The sequence below is a fragment of the Drosophila serrata genome, unplaced genomic scaffold, assembly GCF_035046125.1.
Source record: "Drosophila serrata isolate PLE 108 unplaced genomic scaffold, ASM3504612v1 contig_17, whole genome shotgun sequence".
Taxonomy (NCBI): Eukaryota; Metazoa; Arthropoda; class Insecta; order Diptera; family Drosophilidae; genus Drosophila; species Drosophila serrata.
This window is the reverse complement of record NW_028256915.1, coordinates 131625-155488: the sequence shown is the minus strand read 5'-3', so window position 1 is coordinate 155488 and position 23864 is coordinate 131625. Positions and strand designations below refer to the sequence as shown.

General features: G+C 46.4%; 1 protein-coding gene across 9 annotated transcripts in view; it reads right to left on the bottom strand.

The window, feature by feature from the left end:
* The window catches only part of bru3 (CUGBP Elav-like family member bruno 3), a 129991-nt gene that overhangs the window by 87645 nt on the left and 18482 nt on the right, over window positions 1-23864 (bottom strand). For all 9 annotated transcript variants that reach the window (XM_020960148.2, XM_020960152.2, XM_086828465.1 and 6 more), the window contains one exon: window positions 13037-13085. In XM_020960148.2, the coding sequence (XP_020815807.1) occupies window positions 13037-13085 (49 nt within the window). The remainder of the gene's footprint in view (window positions 1-13036; window positions 13086-23864) is intronic.

Below are 23864 nucleotides of genomic sequence, written 5' to 3'. Positions count from 1 at the left end.
ATTGCACCTTCTTGCAGAAGCTCCAGCTGCCACCTTTCCTCCAACTTGCTACTGCCGCTGACTAAATTGAATTTAATTTGTTTTGCGCGTCGCACACATGGAGGAGGAGCAGCAGCAGCAGCAGCGAGAACATTACATCCCAGCCAGCGCTCAGCGTCGAGGACAAGTTAAACACTCCCCAGAGAAAGACGGCCATTGTTTAACCCCTTGGTGGCAGCACCATTCCCGGTCCCATCCCACCCCCAGCAGCAGCGGCACTCAGAGCGGAGCTCTGCTTTTGTTAATTATTTGATGAATTTTTAATTGATTTTTCGCACACAGCATGGCGGCAAATAACAAAAGCTACAACATTCTTCGGCCGCATCTACACCAACGTCTACATACTTTTACACTCTGCACAAAATGCGCTACATTACACCAACACCCCCTCTCGAGGACGGGAGTGGAAAAAACGTGTACCGTTGCATACTTTTAGTTGCTTTGTTATATTTAAACAAAAGCGGACGGGACTACAACCAGCAAACCGCCGCAGCTCCGATGCATTGTTGCAACATTTAAATTAAGATAAATCACCGCAAAATTTATGGTTTTTAATATACGTGCGAGTATGTATGTGTGTGCGTGCAGTGCCACGCCCACAGCGACGCATCGCTTGTTGCCGCCGCTGTTGTACAACGTGGAAAACAATTTACTAAATTGCAATTAAGTGACATTTTATACCAGAGCTCAGGGCCAGCCGAAGGCGAGGTAATGGCCCAGTGGCCATCACAGCCTCCATGCTGGCCATGCTGCCGCACTGCCTGCACTGGGTAATAAATTTGAAATTGCGGTTTGGCAGTTTTAAATATTCAATTAGTTGTGAAATTTTTGCGCCACGGCCAGCCGGCGAACGGCGGCAAAAATTGAAAATGAATGAAGAAGCGGGAATAGGAAGGAGGAAGAAGGAGCGGATTTATGATGATAGCTGTCGATACTCGCCCTTTGCCAAGGACATTTGTGACCCCTGGAAATGGGAATTGTCCTAGGGATCGTCATGGGCATTGGGGATGCGAAAATAAAACAAGCGTTCTTAAATTTCCCGAGCATCCTTTGGTGCATTAAAGCATTTTTGCATTTTGCGAATGCCGCTGGTGGTCGCCATTTTATTGATGTCTTCTGACGCCGCACCACTCCCCGGCCCAAGGACAGGACAAAGTGGACTCGGACAATGGCCAGAAATGGAGCGAGGAGCAGGGATGAGAAGCTGTCCACAGCCTGCAGTTCCTGCCCTTCCCTACGGCTGTCCTGTCCTGGTCCTGTCCTGCTGTCAGTGTGAGAGATGACGGGGCAGGATCTCTAGCAGTAATTTATTTCAGAGGGAGTCCGGCCAACTGCCAACTCCTTGGCCCGGGCGCCCTGTTCTTTATTGTTCCCTCTCCTGGCCAGAAACTTATTAATTTAGACTTTTTGTTTCGCAAATTCACGTCTGTCTCCCCCGACCGAGTGCCTTGTTCTCTCTCTCCCCCTCTCTCTGGGTCGTTGGCCAAACTAGCGGCAACAACTGGAGCGGAGTAGTCAGCTATTTTTGGGTTTTTTGCCTTGGCAACATTTATGCAAATTAGTTTTGATTGTCTCCTCCGTCTGCGTCACTGCCTGAAGAGGCGCCCTCAGCTAGGAGCTAGGAAATTGAAAGTTAATTTGCATGCTGCTTGGTGGAAGGCGGCCACAGTTAAATACACAACAATAACTGTCAGGGAGCTCGGTCGGGCTCCCTAAGAGCAGCATTTATTGTTGTTATTATTGCATTATCCCGTTGCACACTTTCAAGCGCTGTCGCCTTATTTAATTGCACGTGCATAATTCTTTTAAAATTCAGTTGCAATTATTGCCGGCAGACGTAACTCTTGGCCAGAAATTTATCGTTTGTCCGTTCCAGTGGGTCTCATTGCTTATGCAGGCCGGGCTTAAAGGGACCGAGAGAGAGAGAGAGTCCTTCTCCTGCCGTCTTCCTCTTCCTGTGTAATTTTAATAAGTTTTCACAGTTCGTTTCTGGCTGTGGCTGCCTGGCCGTGGAGGAGCAGGGGCGCTTTAAGGAGCTTACTTGCATATTTATGTCACTTTGCCATCCACCCACATGTGTCCTCATGCGACCGGGATGAGATGGAAAAACGGATTCGGGCCCCAGGACCCCAGTTTCGCCATATAATGGAGACAATCTTGGAGCGGCAACAGCTGCCACGCCAATCAAATGAGAAGAGCGTGTGTCCAATCTGGCAGCGGAAACTAAATGCCAAATAATAATTAGCCAAGAGCTTCGTGGTTATAAAACACAACTGTTCGCTCTGCTCTGTTCAAGCTGCCGGCACTATAAACTCATCAGCGTAATGAAATTCGCACATTTAGTCAGTCACAGAGTGACTCAGAGGGAGATCCTTGTAGTGAAGGATGGAGACTTCATCAAATATACGAAGGCGAAACGCGCATGGTTTTAATTACAAAACAGGATAATGCCCATCATGTTGTTTGATTGCTAAGAATCTACTTAGATAATGAAAAGTGTGTGTGCCGCCGTATCATAAAATCGATGCTTTTGGCAATTAATAAATAAATGATTAAGCTGACAACGCGATATAAAAATTAGATTTGATGGGGTCCTTTGGCTGAAAATGTATAGTATATGTGAGCTAGCTTAATTGAAAGTTGGCAAGGCGACGCGTTTGACTTTGAAACGACATTCAGGCGGTCCACGGTGCACAGAAGGGTAATAAAATTATGATGGAGCTTATGGCTCAGACCACACTCGCATTTGAGTGCCATTGTCTGCCTGTTAACATGCTCATTATGGCGGAAGGCAGAAAGAGAGCAAGCTGCAGACCCAGACCCAGACGGGATAGGAAACTGAAACTCGTTCATGACTTCACTTCAATTATAATTACGTCAAACAGTGCAACAAGAAAATGTGCAACTTGAGGCAAACAAGATAGAGCTGAAAGGCAACGGGCAGGGGCGCAGCAGGACCCTTCCTTCTTCTCGACAATTGTGTGCCCAAAGGGAGAGGGGACCGAGAGACAAACAACTTGAAAGTGAGCATTTCCTTTTAATGCCGTTTGCTCATTTTTTCCTCTTCGTCCTCGTCCTTTTTTGTTATTTTCTTCTTTTTTTTTGTCTTATATTGCATTACATTTGCTCTGCCAGAGAACATTAAAAACAATGCACACAGACCGACAGAAAGCACAGAGGCAGACTCGTTCAGGCAACATTATATCCTGGAGAAGATGAAAACTGTTTTGAAGAAAACTCATAATTGCATGGCACAAATTGCAAGTTATAGCCAAAGTTACAGTCCAAGGACCAACTACGGGCATTCATCAAATAACTTTTTGCCCGTCCAGGTGGACCTGTTCCCACACTGTGCTGCAATTTGCGGGCGAAACGAGCTGATAAGGTGGCTAATCGAAGCCCTTGGCATCTGACTGCCTCCCTGGCAGCTTAGTGTGCCGGAGTTGCAGGAGTTAACTTAAAGCTCGGCAATCCACTTCGATGAACTGGCGGCTCCTGCAAATCGCTTGTTGTTTTGGAACCCTGCCACAGTGTGTGTGTGTGCAGCGATGATATTTGCCTGAGGCAAATGTGGCCTGCAACAAAACATGGCCGTAGTCAAGCGTCCATCTATATCTACATATATATAGTATATTTGGAGAATGGGCGTGGACACAGGCGAGTCATCCATTCAGACGGTCATCCATCTATCCATCTATCCATCCATCCATCCATCCATCCATCCATCCATCTATCTATGCAATGCAGCAAGTCATGCAGCGGAGCTCGCTGACCCGCACGATGGAGCCTTTGTCTGCCCTCCGTCGTTTCCACATTCCTGCTCCTGCTCCTGCTCCTGCTCCTGCTCCTCCCCCACTTGCATGCATTTGGCTTTACAAACAATATTTGACGTTGTTGTTGTTGTTGTTGTCTTCACACAACAAACTACATCAGGCTCAGGCCGAGCCGCTCTCCATCTCTGTCTGCTGGCTGTTTGGGAATCCTCTTTTTCACTTTTCAGAGCAGGACCCGATCCATCCCCATCCTGAACAAACTAATATGCTATGCTTAAAGCGTACATATTGGACTTACAGTTGTTGTTGTCTGTTGTTATTTTTGATGTTGTTTGTCTACTGAGGAGGAGAACAAAAGGCCTCCTGCTGCTGTCATATTTCGTATCCCTCTCTCTCGAGCGAAAAGAGTTTCCCCACTGAGACTCAATGGACATGACCGGAGCCGAAGCCGGAGCCGGAGCCGGACCCGTTGAGCTGTGGCCCTGGAGTTCACGTTGACGGACCCCGAAACGCTTGCCTGTCCTACGCTTATCATATAAATTCTTCTGGCTGTTTGTTGTTCTGGCCCTGTTGTTGTTGTTGTTGCTGCTGCTTCGGCTACGCTCCCCTGATCCTGGTCATAACAAAAAGGCTAAAAAGTTTAGTTTGCTGCTGGTGCTGGTGCTGGAGCTCCTGTTATTGAAGGCTTAGGCGCCCGGGCAGCTGTCGAGTCAGTTAGCAGTGAGCACCGCCTGCTGGGTGTCCTGCCCCACAGCCCACTAAGCACTGACCCCTCCATAGTCCTGCATAAACAAAACAAAAACACAACCTCGCACACATCCAACGTTCAATCCGGGTTAGACGAAAACAATAGCCTTGCAGTGGGTCGCCAACAGTGAATATGGTACAGTGCATCAAGGAAATCAGGAATTGAACTCAAAGAAATGTTCCTTTAATTAAACCCGGGTCCTGTATGTCAATTAAAGTGTCAAATGCTGGAGGTTGCAATTTAGTGATCGTGTCCTTGGGTATAATTAATAATATTTGAATGCATCTTATAATGAAGAAGATTAATAACCATCTGTGACAGAATGTTTTTTCGATTCTTTCTCTTTATTTATATTCTATATTTCTTCTTCAGTTCTGATTTACACTTTTCGTTTGTTGTTTCTTCTAAACCTCTCGTTTAAACAGTAATCTGCTGCTCAACCCTCTTTTTACTAGAGTCGCTCTCTCATGATCTCTCATGAGAGCGTAACTTCTCAATTAATGTGACCAGAGCATACGGATGCTAACTGGCCTGCTACACATCTTACTTTTTCTATTGTCTTTAAAACGCGCTATGAGATGTGCATACTAGTTCCAACTTACTATATATCGAATTCAGTTTAATTTGCTAGTAAGCGTACTGCAGAAACTTGGCTTAAAGTCGGTGCAAAGTCGGTGCATTTGTGACACGTTCGTGACGCCCGAGTGTGAAGAGTAACTACATCACTGACTCACAGAAGCGGACCGGGAGCCCCTCGATAATTTCCATATCCTGGGCGACTCCTCTAATGTATTAAGCGACCGCATGGCTCCTATCGACCACAGCTCCTTGTGGCCTGCCAACACGCCATTTGGCCATATCTCTGGCCCATTCCCGGACGGGGACGTGTAAAGGAGACAGATAGCAGTTTTATGCGTTCCTTGCTCCACTCACTTGAGCAGAGCTGCACAAAGGAGGCGCTTGCTCGGCTCATATACTTTACAAATCTTGATAAGTTAATAGAAGCGGCGAAGGAGCAGGGTCGCAGGCCGGGGGGTTTTGCCAGAAAGCAAAGACATGTTTTGGCCAGTTTGGCGCTGGGGTGTTTGCGTGGAAATTCGGCACATTAAAGCCAAGAGTCGAAGCCAAAAGTAAAATAATAATATGAGAGGTCTCATAAAAATAACAACGGGGGAGCGAAAACAACAGCAGTAGCAGTAGCAGCTAGAAGGAGAAACAAGTTTTCGGTCGCATTTTTGTTTTTATTCCCGCGACAAGTTTTCTCTGCGTGTGTTAATTTAGGGGAAATCAATATTGTGATGGGGCTGAAGGGGGAGGCGTTGGAGGTGGAAAAAGCGACACATCATATTGGGACGACTACAGCAGCATGGCATCGTGGCATCGTGGCAGCGGGAAAATCTATAAAAATTAACGAGCTGCAAGTAATGTAGCATACTTTCTGCCATCAAATGCGCTCTGCTGCCTCCTCGGGGCATTGTTTCTAACAACGAGCGCTGGTCTGTGTTTAGTATTATAATGCCATTATCATTTTTATTATTGCATTTTAAATGCATTTTCTGCAAAAGCAGTTTTTTGCCAGTGCTTTCATAATTTTTAATGCCCAGCCGGACCCACAGCTCATTAAGCAGGGATACTCGTCCTGCCTCGGAGACAGTCCTGACTCGCCTCGGCGGCAGTGGTGCAGACAAGATTAATGTTCCTCACGTGTTGTTCTGCGCCTGTCCTTGCTCCGCACAGCGTTTGCGGCGCTCAAAGTCGCTTCAAAGTCATGTGCATGATTCCGAAGGATTTCGGGATCCATCCGCTCCTCCCGCTAACTGCGTTTAAAATATGTGCAGCTTATATTCCTTCCACTGCAATGTCCTGCTTTGTTTTGCTAGCTGGCTGCGCTGCTGGCTTGCTTGCTTTCCCTCCCTCGCCCCGTGAGCATAAATGGCCCAGAGCTAGGTCAATCACTCCACAACACGCCAAAGCAAGGAGGGACAATGTGGTTGGCAACACTCAAAGGGAAGCTGCTGGTGCAGGATATAAAGCAGGACATGAAAAATTAGATTGGTCGAAGCGAACCGAAGGATCCTGCTTGCTTTAACTTTGTTGAATATTTTATATGTTTTGGAAATCAGTTCCTGCCCCAGGGATTTACATTTATTTGGCTGCCATCGACGAAAGACTCAGATTAAGAATTTATATAGTATAACCGATATGATCTGAGCACTAGGGACAACGTAAAGTATAAAGATGTGTAACGCGTTTAAATTAAATGACTAAAACTAATACCATTTACATTTATTTGGCTGCCATCGACGAAAGACTCTGATTAAGAATTTATATAGTATAACCGATATGATCTGAGCACTAGGGACAATATAAAGTATAAAGATGTGTAACGCGTTTAAATTAAATGACTAAAACTAATACCACTTTGGAATAACAAAATTAATCTTATTAAAAGTATATATATCCTGTAGTTTCCTTCCTTTATTTATTGCTTGAAGCTGCGAGTCCTATTTGAGCATTATTTTTTAATGTAATTGATATGGCTCCAGTCGTTCCCCGTCAGCCTTTTTTAATAAGTTACCCACACTGACTTTGTTGCGACCACAACAAACAACTGTAAGTGAAACGCTCGACAATAACTGAAATGCTCTGCACCTGCCACGCCCCAGTCATGCCGCCCAGCTGACCCACCACTCGTAACTATTACCATAACATTTATGATTATTAACCTACAATGCGGGGCACTCTAAATGCAATTAAGATTACGATCTATATTGCATTCGCTGTGTTGCAAAAAGAAGCCTGGCAACTCTGCCACGACAAACAATTAAAAACAATGCGCCTCCATCCGCCCTTGCCCCGTCCGCTGCAATAAAATGCTGTTACAGATGCTTATCCAGACCGGGCGCCCATATTGCATAAGAAATAATTACTTTTTATATTACACATACGCCCCGTGCCCCGTGTTCCGTGCCCCGTGCCCTTCGCTCATCCAAGACTATTGATTGCGGCCACAATGGCACCTCCCTCCCGACCCCCGACCTCGTCACACGAAAGTGTCGCGTTTGCGTGTCGCTTATCATTGGCCCTTGGCCAAAACAAAAATGAAGACACCCGAAAAGCTGAACCCAGGGCAAAAAGCGTCAGACAATTGCCGCCCCGATAAGATCGGCTAAAGAGAATATTTTTGTGCCATGTCCAGCGGGAAGCACCTGGCTCGAGGAAGAAAGGCCACACGGGCCGGAAATGAGAATGGCCAAGCCCTATCAACGCTATTCAATAAGGCTGAATGGCTCATAAATTGGATGAAGGGACATCGTATGCCAGAAGAGAATATTTTAATGGTTTCCTTCGAAGGATCTGAGCTTAACAGGGAATGGAATCAATGAACACAGCATCGGGTATTATCGAAGGTTAGAGTATTATTTAGGCGACTCCAACTCCACTCCAGCTCCTTACTGTCACAGGTAAGCCAAGCATCAGGGAGCCAGCCGGCTTCTTCCCATCAAAAATATATATCTACGTCAACAAACTTGACTTTTGGTATTTTATGCAAATGTTTCAAGTGTCACGGACTAAAATGGCAATTGAAACGCTAATGATGACATTTGGCAGGCCTAAGCAGCGGCCCAAGGAAAACAAAATAACAAACTAAAAACAAAACAGAGACAGAGACAGAGGAGAGTGAGAGAGATGGGAGGAGAGTCGTTGTGTGCCTTTCCGTTTCCTGTTGGCGCTGCGCTGAGAAAACATAACAAATCGTCCTCTCTTCTTCTGCTGGCCCAGTTTTGTTTTCCTTTTTGAAGCGAAGTTTCCTTGTAGGCCTCTGGCATTTTTACGAGGCATTCAGCCAATTGACAGGCTTCAGTCGCTCGTAAAAACAAAATCAAGCAACGAAGAAAAATGATGCGCAGGCCGAAACGAACTGTCAATAGAGGGAGGGGAAGTGGGACAGTGACAGGAGCAGGGAAAGGAAAGGAAAACGGAAAAGGAAACTATACAGCCGCTGGAATCGCCGAATCGCCTAAGAGTATACTTAAATATTTAAGAGCCAGCGCAGGACAGGGGCAAAAGTTTAAAAAACATTAAAACGCATTTAGCAGGCAGTTTTGGGTCTTACATACGAATGGAATGGAATCTGTTTGCCCCGCCCATAAATACTTATTATCGCTTATTTGAACTTGTGAATGCTGCCAGCAGCGATGCTTGTGATTTACTTTTATTTGAGCTGGCTTTTCCTTCGCTTTCCCTCGCTTTTCGCTCTTTTTCCCTCTCAATTTTGTGCGTGAGTTGTCTGTGCAGCTGTGTGTGTGTGTTTGTGTGCGAAAAAAATCGATTTTTATTTCGTCTCGCAGGGAAAAAAAGGTCAAAAACAATAAAAGCCTAAATACACATACGAGCCTTTGAACTGGCTTTGATAAAAGCAACGCAGTCTCCGAGAAGAGAAAAGCAAAGAGCCAGAGAAAAGGAAGGTGCGGATGGGGGAAAGGGGAAGGACGAGCTGGGGGGTAAGCCTCCAATCAATGGCTGTGCGTCGCTTTTGGTACGTGTGAATTTAAGCTGATTAAAGAATTGAGCTCCTCCTCTGCTCAGAGGATGGGAAAAAGATGAGGAAGGAAAAAGAAAAACGCAGAGAGGCAGAAATTGATGTCTGCTGTTAGGCGTAGATGCTGCCTCCGCTGGCTTGGCTTTATTTATGCCTTTTGTCTGGGCTCGAAGGCTTTGTTATTTGGGGCTTAGTGGCGAATATCCCAGCATCCCGCGTATCCCGCGCATCCCGATTCCTTTTAATTTGCACCCCCCAGGAGAAAGAAACACATGTGAAAGGAAGTCGCGGTCACAGCCGCAGCTGAAGACGAAGCCAATCATCATCGGCAGTCAATCTATATTACAAATTCAATTGAATTTGTCGCTCTTTATTCGCGCTAATCAAATTGCGAGGGCTGCCATAAAAATGTTGACACTAATAAGGTCGCCGTCAGGTGGCAGGTGGCAGGTGGGGGAAAAAGTGAACTTCCGCTCGTCTACTCTGGCCTTTTATGGTCAGAGGCGGAAGAACTTTTGCCAATTGGCGGCGAATACAATTCAAATGCGTAATCAGGCGTAAAAGGCAGCGAGTCTGAGAGTGAATGTGAGTGGCAGCAAACGAAATGCGAAAAGTTTTTCGGGGAGCGACCAACACTGCGTATTATTATTATTAGTTTTTCGCCCAGAAACTTTTCGCAGGCCGCACACTATCCGGGAGGAGGGTTCTGTTTCATAGCTCATTGCTTTTCAATTTGATGAGACGTTGTCTATAATGAGGTCCCCGAAAGTTTTCCCTTCGGGAACCATTCTCCACCGATAATGTACCTTCTGTATGCGTATGCGTATGGGTTTTGTTAATTTTCGTGTGCCATTTATCATTGGGGGAGGATGCTGTGAAAAAATTTTTATGGAGTTGATTTTTAATCTTTTGCAATCATCCCCCACATATTCTCCGCAGGCAGAGGCCGAGGGCCGCAGGAAATGAATATTTATAAGTATGATGAATGAGGCGAGACGGGAAGTGGCTAAGGAGCGGCATCTGATTTACTGACGTGTGACAAGGAGTCAAGCGGGGAGACGAGCCGGGATGGATAAAGGTAAGGAAATTAATGCGTAGTTAGGAGCATAAATCTGGGCCGGGTTCCTCGCCAGCGTGCTCGGAAATGGCGGGATTTCGCAATTTATGTTTGTGTGTCCCGAGGACGAGGCTGAAACGGCTTCTTTTCGTACACCGGCGCAGGTATGAGTGATATTAATTTGACTTTAAGTCGCTGCTCGCCTGCAGCAGACGAATATCAAACGTAACACGTCAACGTAACTGTAACCGTGAGCGAACGTATGCAATTTACGTGACATCATTACGTGTTAGACAAGTACAAATTACGCGAGGACCAAAGAGTGGGGAAGGAGCCGGAGCAAAGGCAGACGACAATATGAGTTTTGATAATGATGAAGCATGGTGTGTCCCTGTATATGTCTCTGTGTGGTGTGTGTGTGTGGAATATCAAGATAAATAACTAAGCAAGGCAGCCAGTGTGTGTGTGTGTGTGGGAGTGTGTCCTGCCAATGAAATGAAAGTCATCAGACTTAGATATGGCACTGAAGATTGCAAATGCGACGAACATTGTCGGGACAGAGGACGGACACACAGGACTGAAGGACTGGAGGACAAAGGACAAGAGACAAAGGCAACAAATCGTACTCGAGTTCATGTAGGTTTTGGTCCTGGGCCTGGTCAAAGCGTAGACATGTCAACAATGCTGCTTCCCTCACTAAGTTAAAATTGATGAAGTTAGCAGGCCGAGATTGAGGAGCGGAAGGGTTCTGCGACGAGGGACTCGGGCCTGAATCCCTTCCAAATCAGCACTTGTCAACACTAATAAATGTATTCATATCCCCCCATCCCTTCGACCTTCGCACTTTGCCCGAATTTCATGCTTGATTTGAGTTTAAATAAATTAAATTTCTTTGTGCGGCTGAAAAATGCAAATGTCAGCGGGCAAGAACTTGCAGCAGCCTGCAGGAGCAGGACCCTGCTCTGGTTGAGGCCAAGACCGAGGCCGGCAATTAAACTTGTCCTTGTCTAATTGCATTTTGGCCCAAGCCAAAGCCAAAGCCAAAGCCGAAGATCCCCTCCTCATGCATACCTACACACACAAGGCACAAACAGTCCAAGTCAAAAGTCGCAGGACTCGCTGCTGAGTTGCCAAGTGCTGTGCTGATAGCGGCCCGAAAAAGTTTAGCGCTTTAATTTCTTAGAAATTTGTTCCGACTCGAGAGAGGCAAGTGGGCAAGGAGCGGGCAAACAAAGCAACTAACAAAAATGTCGACTTGATTGCGTCGCCGATGGTTTGGTTTGGCCTTTGCTCGGCCCTAGTGCTAGGCACTAGGTCCAGGTCCACAATTGTGCGGACAGATTGCCGGCAAGTTGAGTCGAGTGGAGTCGTCGACTCAGAGTCAAGTCGACTTGCTTCAAGTTTTCAAACCCAGCGGATCAGAAAAGTTTAAATTGTTGCCGCCGAGCCAGCGAGTGGCTGCGAGAGAGACCAGAAAGAGGGCCAAAAGGAGCGCAGCAAAGCGAAATCGAAGCCGGAGCAGGAGCTGGAGCAGGAGCCAGAGCTGGAGAACGGATGAATGAAGGGAGCAACGTAACGATTAGTGCCTTCATGTCCTTTGCCAAAGTTTAAAGGTCATCCGGAGGAGGGTCCTAACTGACTGACTGACTGGCTGGCTGGCTGGCTGCTGATTTGACACATCAACTTTGTCAAGGTTTTTGCCACAGCCACCAGCGACAGCGACTGTTATGAGCAATGGCTGTGTCCGTCCTCCGAGTCCTGGAAGCGAGGATGGAAGCGAGTGCACAAGCAATTTGTGCAATGGACGTTTTGGGCGCTCTGCAATTCTCTGCTCCGCAGTGATAAGCGCTGCCAGCTGCGAAATGTCTTAGGAGATTGCCGAGTGCACTGACTTCCAGTCGACTCTGGCCCGGGGGCAGTGCAGAGTTGATTGCGAAATGTGTAGCATACTTTTGTGCCACTGCACCCCTGGGCCGGAATGGAGGTCCTGGGGAGCTGCCAGGAGTGGGGAATAAGCCCAGCCAGGCAGCTGGGGGAGAAATATTGAAATTACTTTGAAGCTGCTGCATAATGAGGCTGTCAATAAGTTTATCAAAGCAACAACTACTCGAGCCGAGCAGAGCCACGGCTCTGACCCAAAAAACAAACTTGAAGTGCTGTGTAAATTATGCAAATCTTTATCATTCTTTTTCTGCCATGCGGGGCCGTTCGTGGGCGGGGGCTCTTTGGGTCGATGGGCTGTCACAAACAAGCGTGAAGCACGACAACTGTGTGATGGGCCCAGTAAAAACAATATGGCGCCCTGGCCATCGAGGCCTGTCCGCCGTCCGCCGTCCGCCGACCGTCGCGTCGCCCGCTCTTCTGGCCCATTTTCCAGGGCTGACTGCCATTGACAGTTCAACGTTGTTTTGCTCAACGCTTCCCCATTTCTCTGCCGTGTGCCCAAGTATTTTTTCGAGGTACGCTTTTCTTTTTTTTTGTGAAATGTCAAATTTTTGCAGACAGTTTTGACAGTTTATCGAAGTGCGCCCGTAATTTTTGCTGACGTGTGTTGTAGGTGTTGAAAATAGCAGAGAGAAAATAGCGATGCGGGCTTTGGGGATGAATGTGGATGGCTAGGACTAGGACTAGGGGAGGGACTGGAACTGGGGCTGGGGGCTGGGGATAGAGAAAAACTTTAGCTGGCTCTGCACTTTTCGGCTGAGTGCTTTTGCACAAAAACTTTGCACAGAAGACGGGTCAAGTTTTTCCACAATTATTTGTTTTGGGTCACCTATGGTGAGCGAGTCCTCCTGATTTGTTGTGCGCAAATTGATTTTATGGCAGGGAGTCCACGGTTCTGGGGTCATAAATGAATATGGCAGGTGATTACTTACCGCTGCGACTTTCATTTTCAGCTGGCTTCAGCTGTAAAGCACGGTTCATCTGCAAGAGAGAAGAAGAGAGAAAAAGACGGGTCTTAAATAAAGTAATATCTGGCTAAGACGAGTGCTTGGCTGAAACAGATTTTGGCGTTAATGGTATTAGCAGGAAAGTCCATTAAATCGGTGGTTGCTGCCCCCTCAAATTCAATCAGCTTTCGTTTGGTGGCCAAGGACCTCTTCATAAACACCTCCCAAAACACATTTGGCCAGCGTAGCATTTTCAAGCATTTAAATGCCACTCAATATGCAAGCCCATCTCCTGTCGCTCCTGTCGCTCCTCCCAGCCTCCTCTCGGCCTCCTCTCGGCCTCCTCTCGGCCTCCTCTTGGCCTCCTCTTCCGTCATCCCTGGCCATTTGGGCTCATTGCCTTTTACCCACGACTGGGCAGCCACATCCTGTGCCGCTTCATGCATCATTAAAGCTTAAATCTCACCCAAGCGACCCATGTCGATTCTGGCCAGCCAACACTTAACGTTCTCCCTCCTCACCCAACGCTCTCTCGCCCTCCGTTCATCCACTCCTCGCAGTGGTATCGGCAACGAGAGCGGGTTGGGATGCGATGGTGGATATGGTTGTGGATATGGTTGTGGATGTGGATGTGGCTGGGGTTTGGGACGACTACGTGTTGTGGTCACCTTTCGGTTTATGGCAAATGAGTAATATGCCCGTGCCAGGGCAACGAAAAATCCCATTTAAAGACGTTCAAATGAAATGCATTAAAATAAAACTTAATTGAGGGCTTTATACCGAATGCTCGAGTCGAGTGGCCCCCCCTCCAGAAGACCGCAGAAACCCGAGCAAATCAATAATCAGCCAGAAGGAGAGACAGACCCTTTCGCTTGCTCTCGCAGGTGTAATTTATTTGCACCACACAGACATAGTTTGAAAGGGGCGGCTTCGAGCACGCCCCTGGGCTTCCTGGCCCCATCGTCCTTCCCGACCCTATCCCGACCTTAGATTGGCTCATCAGCCGGGTCTGAATGCCTGGCCAGGCCCTGTCATTAGCCACCGCGCCGCTCGGAAGTCTGTCGTCTCATCGCCTGCCGCTTGTCGCATGAATATTTTATAATCAGCCATTAGTTTGCGGCAATTGAAAATGATTGAAGCTTTTAACTGCAAAATTCAATTGCTTTATATAACCAGAAGGGGCGGGGGGAGAGTGAGCCTTTCGGGCCCTCCCACAATATGAAATATTTAATGTCGTAGTCCCGGGATTCCCCCGCTGCCGCGTTTCCTTTGTGTTTTTTCGGAACAATCCATTAGTCAGGGGCGAGTAATTAAAATTGCGATTTATGCACGCGCATGGCGCAGAGCCGAGCTGGAAATTCGGGGCTCTGGCCGCGATTGGACTTGTTTGTAATTCAATTATGTTAATGATTGGACAACATTTACCGTATTTACATTAATGCATAATGAACGACTGCTGCCGCTGGAGCAGAAGCCACTTCTAAATGCCAACGAATGGCGAATGGTGTAGCGCGCTTTTGGCCAGGATTTTTTTTTTTTAAATGCAATTGGGTCCCTAAGCAGGAGGAGGAGGAGGAGGAGGTCCAGCGGCAATTAAGTGCATTTCTCTGTCTGACCAAAGGCATGCTGGAATCGCTCCCTTCATCGCTCTTGGCCAGACAACACACAAATGCGCTTTGGCTTGCTCAAAGCTCAGCTGGATAAATTAAGTGGTCGATGAACTGAAGCCGTGTGGATTTTATACCAATGCCAGAGCCATGTTGTTGTTGTTGACAGTGATGCGGGACAGGGCACTGTGACGCCGCAAAATTTAAACCAATGTTTAACCGAAAAATGTTCATTTAGTCGCACGTCCTCCGCCCCCGTGATGAATGATTGATGTGGCGTGGCTTAATAAATTGGAAAATGTTTTCAGCTCAAGCAGGGCGCTGTCTCAAAGGCAGAGCCCGACTAAGCATCATGCAGGTTATTCTCTCCAACGAAAGCTATCCATCCTCTCCCTGGGCAACTTCACTCCACTCCACTTCATTCTCGACATTCTCTCTCTCCGTTTTTTGAAGGGTTTATCAATGGAAGCCCGCAGATGTGGCAGCCACGTCCATCGGGCGGCTTTGACTGCGGCTTCTGTCTGCAAAAACAACAAACAGAAATCAGTGCAGCAGGCTGCATGCACACATATTGATCAGGCATCCGATGCAGTGATGAAGCCCAGGCCCAGTCTCGCCAGCTTTCCGTTGGTTGGTTAATGAACTTCTGGCCATTTATGAGGCGGCTGCCAGCAGAGGAAAAAATGTGGGAAATTCACGAAAATATAACTTCGTTCGCAACGGCAAAGCATTCTCCGGCAGCCACATGACTGCCGGCACAGCATCCCAACTAAGGCATCTCTGACTCTGCACAAAAGTCTGGCTAATTATTAGCGCCAGAAAGGTTTCCCAGCAGCCTCCTCGCATCCTTGCAGCCTCCCAGACGGCTCTTTTGGCCGCGTAATTAGCGCACATAATTTGAAATTTAAATGTTGCCAAAAGCCGAAGCCTTTGAGAGTCAAAATGTTAATTAAATCTGGCTCTCTTTTTCTCTCCCCCTTGTCCGACGCCCGCCGTTTGGAATCAAAAGATGCCTGCCTCGACACAATTAGCCTTCACGATTGCTTATGACAAAGTGTCCTCCGAGGACGACCCCAAGTTGCGGGCAGGAGCAGGAGCAGCAGGATACTGCAGCGACAGTTGAGAGTCGACAGGCGCCAGTGGCAACGTTAAACCGCAAATTTTAGCGCCAGAGCAAGTCGTGCATGGCGGACTAGGAGCGGGGGCATGATGGGGTCGAGACTAGCCGCAGTGTCGCCTACGCATATGCAATGCCCGAAAGTGCCAACTTGGCCAAGTGCTCTCTGGGCACTACCACTGGGTCCCAGCCTCCCGCCTCCCCCTGTCAATGTGTGTGGGGGTGGCTATGAGGGTGTGCGGCTGGGTGCATGGACCCATAAACTGCGTTAGTTTATGATGCCCGAGCGCTAAGTGAGCAAAGCGAAATTCGCAGAGAGCCAGCGACGGGGCAGGGGCAGGAGGAACAGGGACAGGGACAAGGATCCAGAGATCCAGTCAAGCCGTAAGTGCCTTCCCCAAATCCCCACCCCTCCGGCACTCCTCCAGCCCATCCTCGTGCAATTAGAATGCGGCGCATCGAACCAGCCGGAGCCGGAGCCGGAGCCGGAGCCGGAGCTGGAGCCTGAGCTTTCAGTTCTGTCCTGCTCCACTATGGTCAGTTGTTGTTTTTATGCATTCGCCGGTCGAACTACATAAAACGGAACAACGAAAATGCAATTAAAACTACGTTTTATGGCTTTGTTATGGCAGTCGTCCTCGCTCCCAGCTCGTCCTGCTGGCCTTCGCCTCTGCGGCGCACATGAAGAGCGATTTTTATGATGCTTTCTCCACTCGATGATGATGATAGTTTGGAAAATGGTTTCGAATTGAGTGGCCCGGCAACTTTTGTTGATAGAAAAGTAATATTTTATGGGGTTAGCCGGAGGGCAATCGGTGGTGCTGGGGTTTTTGGGTTTGCTTATTGAAAACGCCGCCGCTGCTTAGTTCGCTTCTTTTTCAACAAAAATCATTAAAGTTGTATGCAAAAGTTTATTCGAGCTGCCGCTCCTGCTGCCTGTGGAGGAAGTTCGATGGGGAAATTTGTCACTGGCAAGCACCTAATGGTAGACAATGTTGCCTCAAGCATCTGTCATGTGTGGCTGTCTAGGGTAAGGGTCGCTGGAGGTAAAATCAAAACAAACTAACGAGCTAGCAAGCAAAACAAAAGCTTGCTGCAGCAGCTCTCCGCTCTAACAACCTGCCATAACTGCAGCTTAATCAAAAGTTTTTCACTGCCACAGCTCCTGCAACATCTACAGCTGGCGGGCAACGAGGCATCCGAGCAACCGCAACCGTATCATCCACCGTGATACATGCTCCATGCTCTAGGCTCCCAGATCCTTGCTCCCCCATTCCCCCTTTTAGATACTAATCAGTGGCTGCTTCTTCCACTTTTTATGTTGTCTGGCCGGGCCACGTTCAATGGGGAAATATCTATATATTCTTTATGTATCTGTATGATGCATGAAATATGGCAGCCGTATATATCGCCTGTTCCTGGTGGGAGTTTGCAATTAGCAAGTGGCAATTAAAGTTGGTTTGATCCTGGCATTGAACCTGGTCCCAGCAAGGCGTGGCCAGAGAATGTTTATTGCTTCATATATTAACCGCTGGACCAGACAACAGATTGGCTAAAGGGAAGGTTCCTAGCAGGCGGTAGGAGAAAGGAAAAAGGACATGAAGTAACAAATGTTGGATATCGATAGCACTATAAAGATATCTGCCAACTTTGCTCAACATATTAATTAATATATTTACAATTTCTAATAATAAAATATAAAACTAGTCAATTAGGTTGATAGGAACTACCTTTTCCAGTTCCTTACTTTTTCAGAGCTATAATAAGCATATAAATATCAGAGTTATCCATTATTTAAGATTACTTTACTGTTTCTTTTCGTTTGTAACGTCTTCCCCGCACCTGCGGACCACCTTGCCAGGCGGCAGGTGGCAGGAGGCATGAGGCATGCGGCATGCGGCAGGTGGCAGGCCCAACCCAACTCAAAGCGTATTTCATTCAAGACACGACACTTGACTGTCGTGTGACACTTGAGTTCCTGCTCCTGTCCGTCAGTCGGCGGTAGCCCCCACCCCAGGCCCTGGTCTGGCACAAAATATGCAAATAAATTACTAATAACCTCAGAATGTAACCCTTGCACGGAAGCGACAGCGCCGGGAATGGGATGGACTGCGGAAAATGGAGCGGGAGCTATTCCTGATTCATAATTCAAATTTTACGCCGCAATAAACAAAAATGCCTAAAATTATGCAACACAACGCCCATGAACATTGCTGAGCAAGTCATAAATTATGTAAATTTAATTTTACGCCCCCCCCCACGCTCTATAAATATACATATATATGTATGTATATACATATTAGTACATAAGTACGAATGGCCACGCCCACAGCCAAAGTCAACCACAAAATTGTAAAACGCGTATTCGTTCCGCAGAAGGCAGAAGGCAAAGAAAAAGGAACGTTATTATTATGTAAATAATTAATGGCGTGTAATTATCTAAATTTCGGACAATTAGAAAAAATTAACACACACAGCGACAAAGCGGGAGAGAGAGAGAGGGAAAGCTATAGACCCAAACACGCAGTGATACCAGAAATTTATGACATTTTTATTATAACAAAATTATAAAAAAAAGGAAAGCAAAGGAAGTAAAAGCAGACCATGTCCTTGCGCTGGCCTTCCGCGTTTCCGTTACACATTTAACGCCATTTTAACGCATGCTAATGACCAGCTAAGCCCTGGTCCTGCCCCACAAAAAATACTTTGTTTACGAAAGATAACGGGGCAACACAAAATATGGAACAAGGTGTAGCCCTTTGAAAGGTTTGCCATTAATTAGGCAAACTTCGAGCCAACGTCAGGCCAGACAAACATTAGTTTTGGTAATTTATTAGCAGGCTGGCCGAAGGGCCCAGTGAAAGCTAATCAATACTTTCAGGACTCTCGACGTGGGCAGAAGACGAACCTTTTCCAAAAATTACCAATTAACCCGAAAACAGACAGCTGCCTCTCTCTGTCTTCTTGAGGGCCGTGACATCTCACACAAGGTGAATATTATTGATTTCGCTTTGGGTAATGTGTTGTTGCTGTTTGTGCTGACTTCATGGCCCAGCGCAAGTTTTGAAAAAGTTACTTTGGAAAAATTGTACTCGACATTACACCGATTTCTCCCCATTTCCCCATTGTCATGTAAAATGCTTGTGCTTCTAGGGCGATGACCCAATTGATTACTTTGCCTTCAGACGAAACGGTATTAAAAGCATACATTTAGGGGCAATCGAGGAGAAGAAGCTATCCCTTTCCGCCCTGCCGGAGTGGAGAGTTTTTGTTGCATACCAGCAGGCGCGCTAGAAATGCTTCCAAATTACATAAGGCCCAGAGAGTGGCCAAAGGGAAAGGGAAAGGGAGGCTGGGCCCAAGCAACGCACTCAACTGTGAAAATGTCTGTTAAGGGCAACAAACACGCACTCATGTGTATTTGCGAGTGTGTGTGTCAGTCTGTGTCTATGTCTGAGTGTGGGCTACCTAGCCTGTCAACAGAATGACAGTTTATATAGTATATATACCTATATTCCCACATATATATATGTTTGAATGCTTGGGCATTGGTACATATTTTCCATGTGCCAAAAGCCTGCCCCCGCCTTGGCCAACTGTCAATTGTGTTGGCATGTTGGCAAGCTCTTGACTTTCAGCCTAATGTGAATTCCTCATAAGCATGATAGGCATAAATATCCATTTGGACAGCCTCACATGCACGCTGCTGGCTTCGAAAAAAAAACTTGATTGAAATATTGCCAAGTCAGGACGCCTCCTCCGGGCAACACCACATACCGCACTCTCTTCTAATGCCTGGCACGTATTTTAATTGATTCGTGCCGCACAAGGAGCCGCAGGAGTGGAATCAGCGGCAGCTCATTACATGTCATGAAGAAGCTTCGGTTCGGGTTGCAGCAAATTGAAAAATCCCATGCCAAAAACAAAAAATAAATCAATGGCAATGCAAACAAGCAGGCTGGGAGGCGGCAGGCAAACACACAAGGCACCGGCACCAGGCACCAGGCACAAGGACCAGGCACAAGCACCAGGCACAAACACAAACAGACCAAAAGGATACTCGATATTTGCTCTACGGGTTTGATGTCTGATGATGATGCTCCATTTATTATTAACTTGAAATGATTTCGGGCAGTCAGTGCTCGTTCTGCGGTCCGCACTCTCCTCGACGAGGTGACGACGCAGCGATTGAATGCACGACTGCATCAGTGCCAGGCACTGCATGTATCTGTATCTGTATCTGCAGCTGCATCTGTATCTGTGTCTGTATCTATATCTGTGCCGGCATCCGTGGCCCTGCCCTGCCAGCAGCACACTGTATTTGTAGCCGTATCCGTGTATCTCCGCATCCGTGTGTACACGTGTGAGTTCAATTGGAAAATCGTGTGCGGCATACGGCAGCGTGTTTTTGTAAATAGCAATCGCGTACGTTTCTCAGCAAGCGGCTGGGAGCTGGGAGCAGCGTGTTTACACTTGAAAATGTATCTGTGAAATACGCAGGATATGTAGCTCATATCTATATAGCGGCGATGGTTGATGAAATCATGGAAATCCATATTCCATATTAAATTTTAAAAGCGCCTTGGGTGAGATGAAATATACACAAGTTGCAAGCCAAAGGACACATTGCTTGGGCAAAGTAAAAATCCCGCAGATAAAGTACCTTTAAAGCATTATTAAATTTATATAATTTACTTCTCTGGAGAGATGGTTTAGCTCTAGATCTGTTTTGACTTTTAAATAGGTTTTTGCCAGGATTTTTAAATAATCTAGAGAACTATTTAATTCTCTTTAAAACCTGTATTTCTTTGGCCACTGGAATTGAGCTTTAATAATCTTTTCAATACGTTGATTCAGAAGATGAATAACTCAATAACAATAAGCGTACAGTTGAGGAGCATAAGAAAACATGCATTTTTGTTTATAACTGAGGACAACTTGGGGAAGATCTCCCTTAAAGTCCTCCCCCCTTTGAAAGCTCTTTAAATTTAATTTTCGAGCAGGAAGCTCTGTGTGCTCAGCACACAACTCAAAAATAAACCGCTTAACATGGCTTTGAGCAGTGCAAATAGCACAAGCGCATAGAGCGCATGCAAATGACAACAGGATACGCCCACACACGCACACACACACATGCTCGAATGTATTTGTGTGCGCATAAGTGAAGTATATCTTTGTAATCTGAAATGCTCAAGGCGTGCAAATATTCAATTTTAAATATGCAACCGTCCGAGCCCCTCCCCCCCCCCAGGACCCTCCTCCCTCGCCCGGCCAAACATTAAAATAAAAAGGAGAATTGGCAGCAGCAGCAGTGGTCTCCTGCCACATCCCTGTGCAGCTCGTCATCTCTTTCTGGCCGTAGCAACTAAATGTCATAAACACAATGTCATGACAACTTTTGAAATTTGAATTTCAAAGCAAAAATTTCTCTCATTTATTCATTTGCTCAGTCATTCATTGCCATTTATTCTATTTGCCGTGCCATTCTGCCCGGGCCTCTTCTTCATGCGAACGAAATTGGTTCATGTCCATGTCTCAATTTACCTCCTCCTGCTCCTGCTCCTCCTGCTCCTGCTCCTGCTCCTCCTGACCGTTCCCAGCAATCGCAAATTCCTTGCAAGCACAAGTTCTTAACACATCTTTGATCTCGGGCCCTGTCGATATGGTAGGTTGTGTGCACACTGAACTGGGAGTAGCGACCCGAAAATTGTATTAATTTAGATTTCATTTAGTCTCCGGTCCCTTGTCCTGTCCCACTTGGGTCACTAATAGTTGCTTTCTCGTGTCCAAAAGTAGAGAACAAAAACCGAAACAGTACGGAAGAGTAGGAAGCTGCTTCAGAATGGAATTCTGGGGGGGTACAACTTTATTTAATGGTCAAAGTCCCATAGATTCTGGCAGTATTTTATGGGAGGCTTTAAAACTTAAAGAAGCCTCGTTAATTTAGTTTTTACACATGGCCTTGAGCCTTGTTTTCCAGGGTTGATTTTCGCATCTGTAATTGCTTCTGCCCTCAGGCAGCTTTTCCGGAAAATGGTTGGGGTTAGTTTGTCTTTGAGGGTTGGCTTCGGCCCATGTTTACATTTCACTTTTTCTCGCTGGCCTTGTTATTATTTTAATAAGCAATTTGATTTTGTTACTCAGAATGCTGCCACGTGTCCCCTGACTGCCTTCTGCCTTCTCTGGGTTTCCTATAGCGTCACCGATGACTGTGCTGCCAGAATTTCAGCTGTTTGCGACTCAAATAAAATGTAGGAAAATCCCAAATAATAGCTAGAAAATTATTTATAAACCCGAATGGTATTTATTATTCATCAGGTCATTGGCTACCTTTGAGTGAACACACTACAAACAATAAGAAGCAAAACAAGTAAGAAAAATGTTACATTTTTATGAGAAGTAACCTAAAACTGTATTTCTTTTTCCCTATTTTTTTGTATTTCCTTAAATGAGAGTTATTATATGTATCTACATCCTTTTGTATACTGTCAGCACTGCCGGACATAATTCTGTATAATTAAGGGGCGGACCATAAGTAAGTTACAGGCGGTGGGAAAGTGCAATGTGCGAGAGAATTAAACAGAAATGTCCTGTAGGAACATGAATAAATAGATTATCTGTACGAGATATGTGGCTATAACCATGGCACAAGGTAGGAAAGGTTGAGAACAATGCCACTTGAGTGCCGCCTGTTGTCGCATTTTAATCTAATAAGGAAACTTCTATGTTTATTAGCAGCTTGCACCGAGTTCCCAGTTAATCACTGTCTCGTTTTCACCTTCCGGGCCGCTCTCGTACTTGTCCTCTGTCCTCTATCCTTTGTCCTTTGCCCTCGCACATCGGAGATCCCCGGCTCGTATCCCTCTGATACCACTTGAGTCTTGAAAAGCCGAAAGTTTATTAAATATAAATTTATAACACGCACATGTGGCTCCTTCATGTCAAACGGAAAACAAACAAAAGTCAAGTCTGTGTCGCCCTCTTCAAATGAGAGAGCCACCCCTCCAGCCCATCTCCCATCCCTGCCTCCTACCCACCGAGGAAGAGGCCACGAGTGTTCTCTAACGCTGCTGCCTCTCGCCTTTGCCATAACTTAAATAAATATGCAAACATTTCGTCACATTCCGCCCACGCCCACTTTTAATTTAAGCCCACTTAACACCTCATAAAACAGGCTACGTTCTGGCTGAATAAATGAATGACTGAATGACTGAATGACTGGATGACTGAAAGAGTGAGCGAACGGGGCAGAGCGAAAGTGAGTGGGACTGACAGTGGCAGAGTCCTTCCTCTGTTTAATATAAAATATACACATTTTATACATTTTAATTTTTACATTTAACAACTTCCAAGCAATTAGCTCGAAAGGGTTGGTCCTCACCTAACCACCCTCCCCGTCCCCAAACAAGCAACCCTCTCTCCAGCCGCTCTTCAGCGTCTGTGTTTTTGGTCCTGGCTCTTGGTTGATTGCTACTTTTGGCAAATTAAACTTGAAAGTTATAAAATTTCCCTTGTCATTGGCAAGGACACGTGCGTGTCAAACAGCCTGCGCAGATCTTCCCCTAATCACGCTTGCCTCGTCGCAACCCTTGTTGTTCTACGTTCAGTCAGAGTCCGAGGGGATTCGTGTGGCAGTGATAGCTTACAACCAAATTAAAATACAAAATATTATTATCTACTTTTGACCCCATTTAAACTGCAATATACAGGGCGCAAATGCATTATCCTGCAGCCTTAGGCAGCTCATTTCCTGATTTGATTTGCTTGCTTTTGCGGCCTAAAATTGCGTAATTTACGCCGAAACAGAAGTGCGCTCAGAGCCGAGCTGAGACCTGATCTGGGCTTCATTCGCAGCCCATAACAATTGCTGTTTATGCTGATTTTTATGCCCCCTCAAGACACACACTTTCCGCTCAGGTCTGGCTATGAATAAGTAAGTAAACGGGCGAGGTTTCCTTTTGCCGGCATTCAAATGTTGTCCTGCTCCGGCTCGCATCTCCGCCAGCTTATTTGCCATGTAATCTTAAGCGACAGGCATTTGTTTACTTATTTATGCACTTTCCCTCCGCCCACACACTCGAATGCTCGA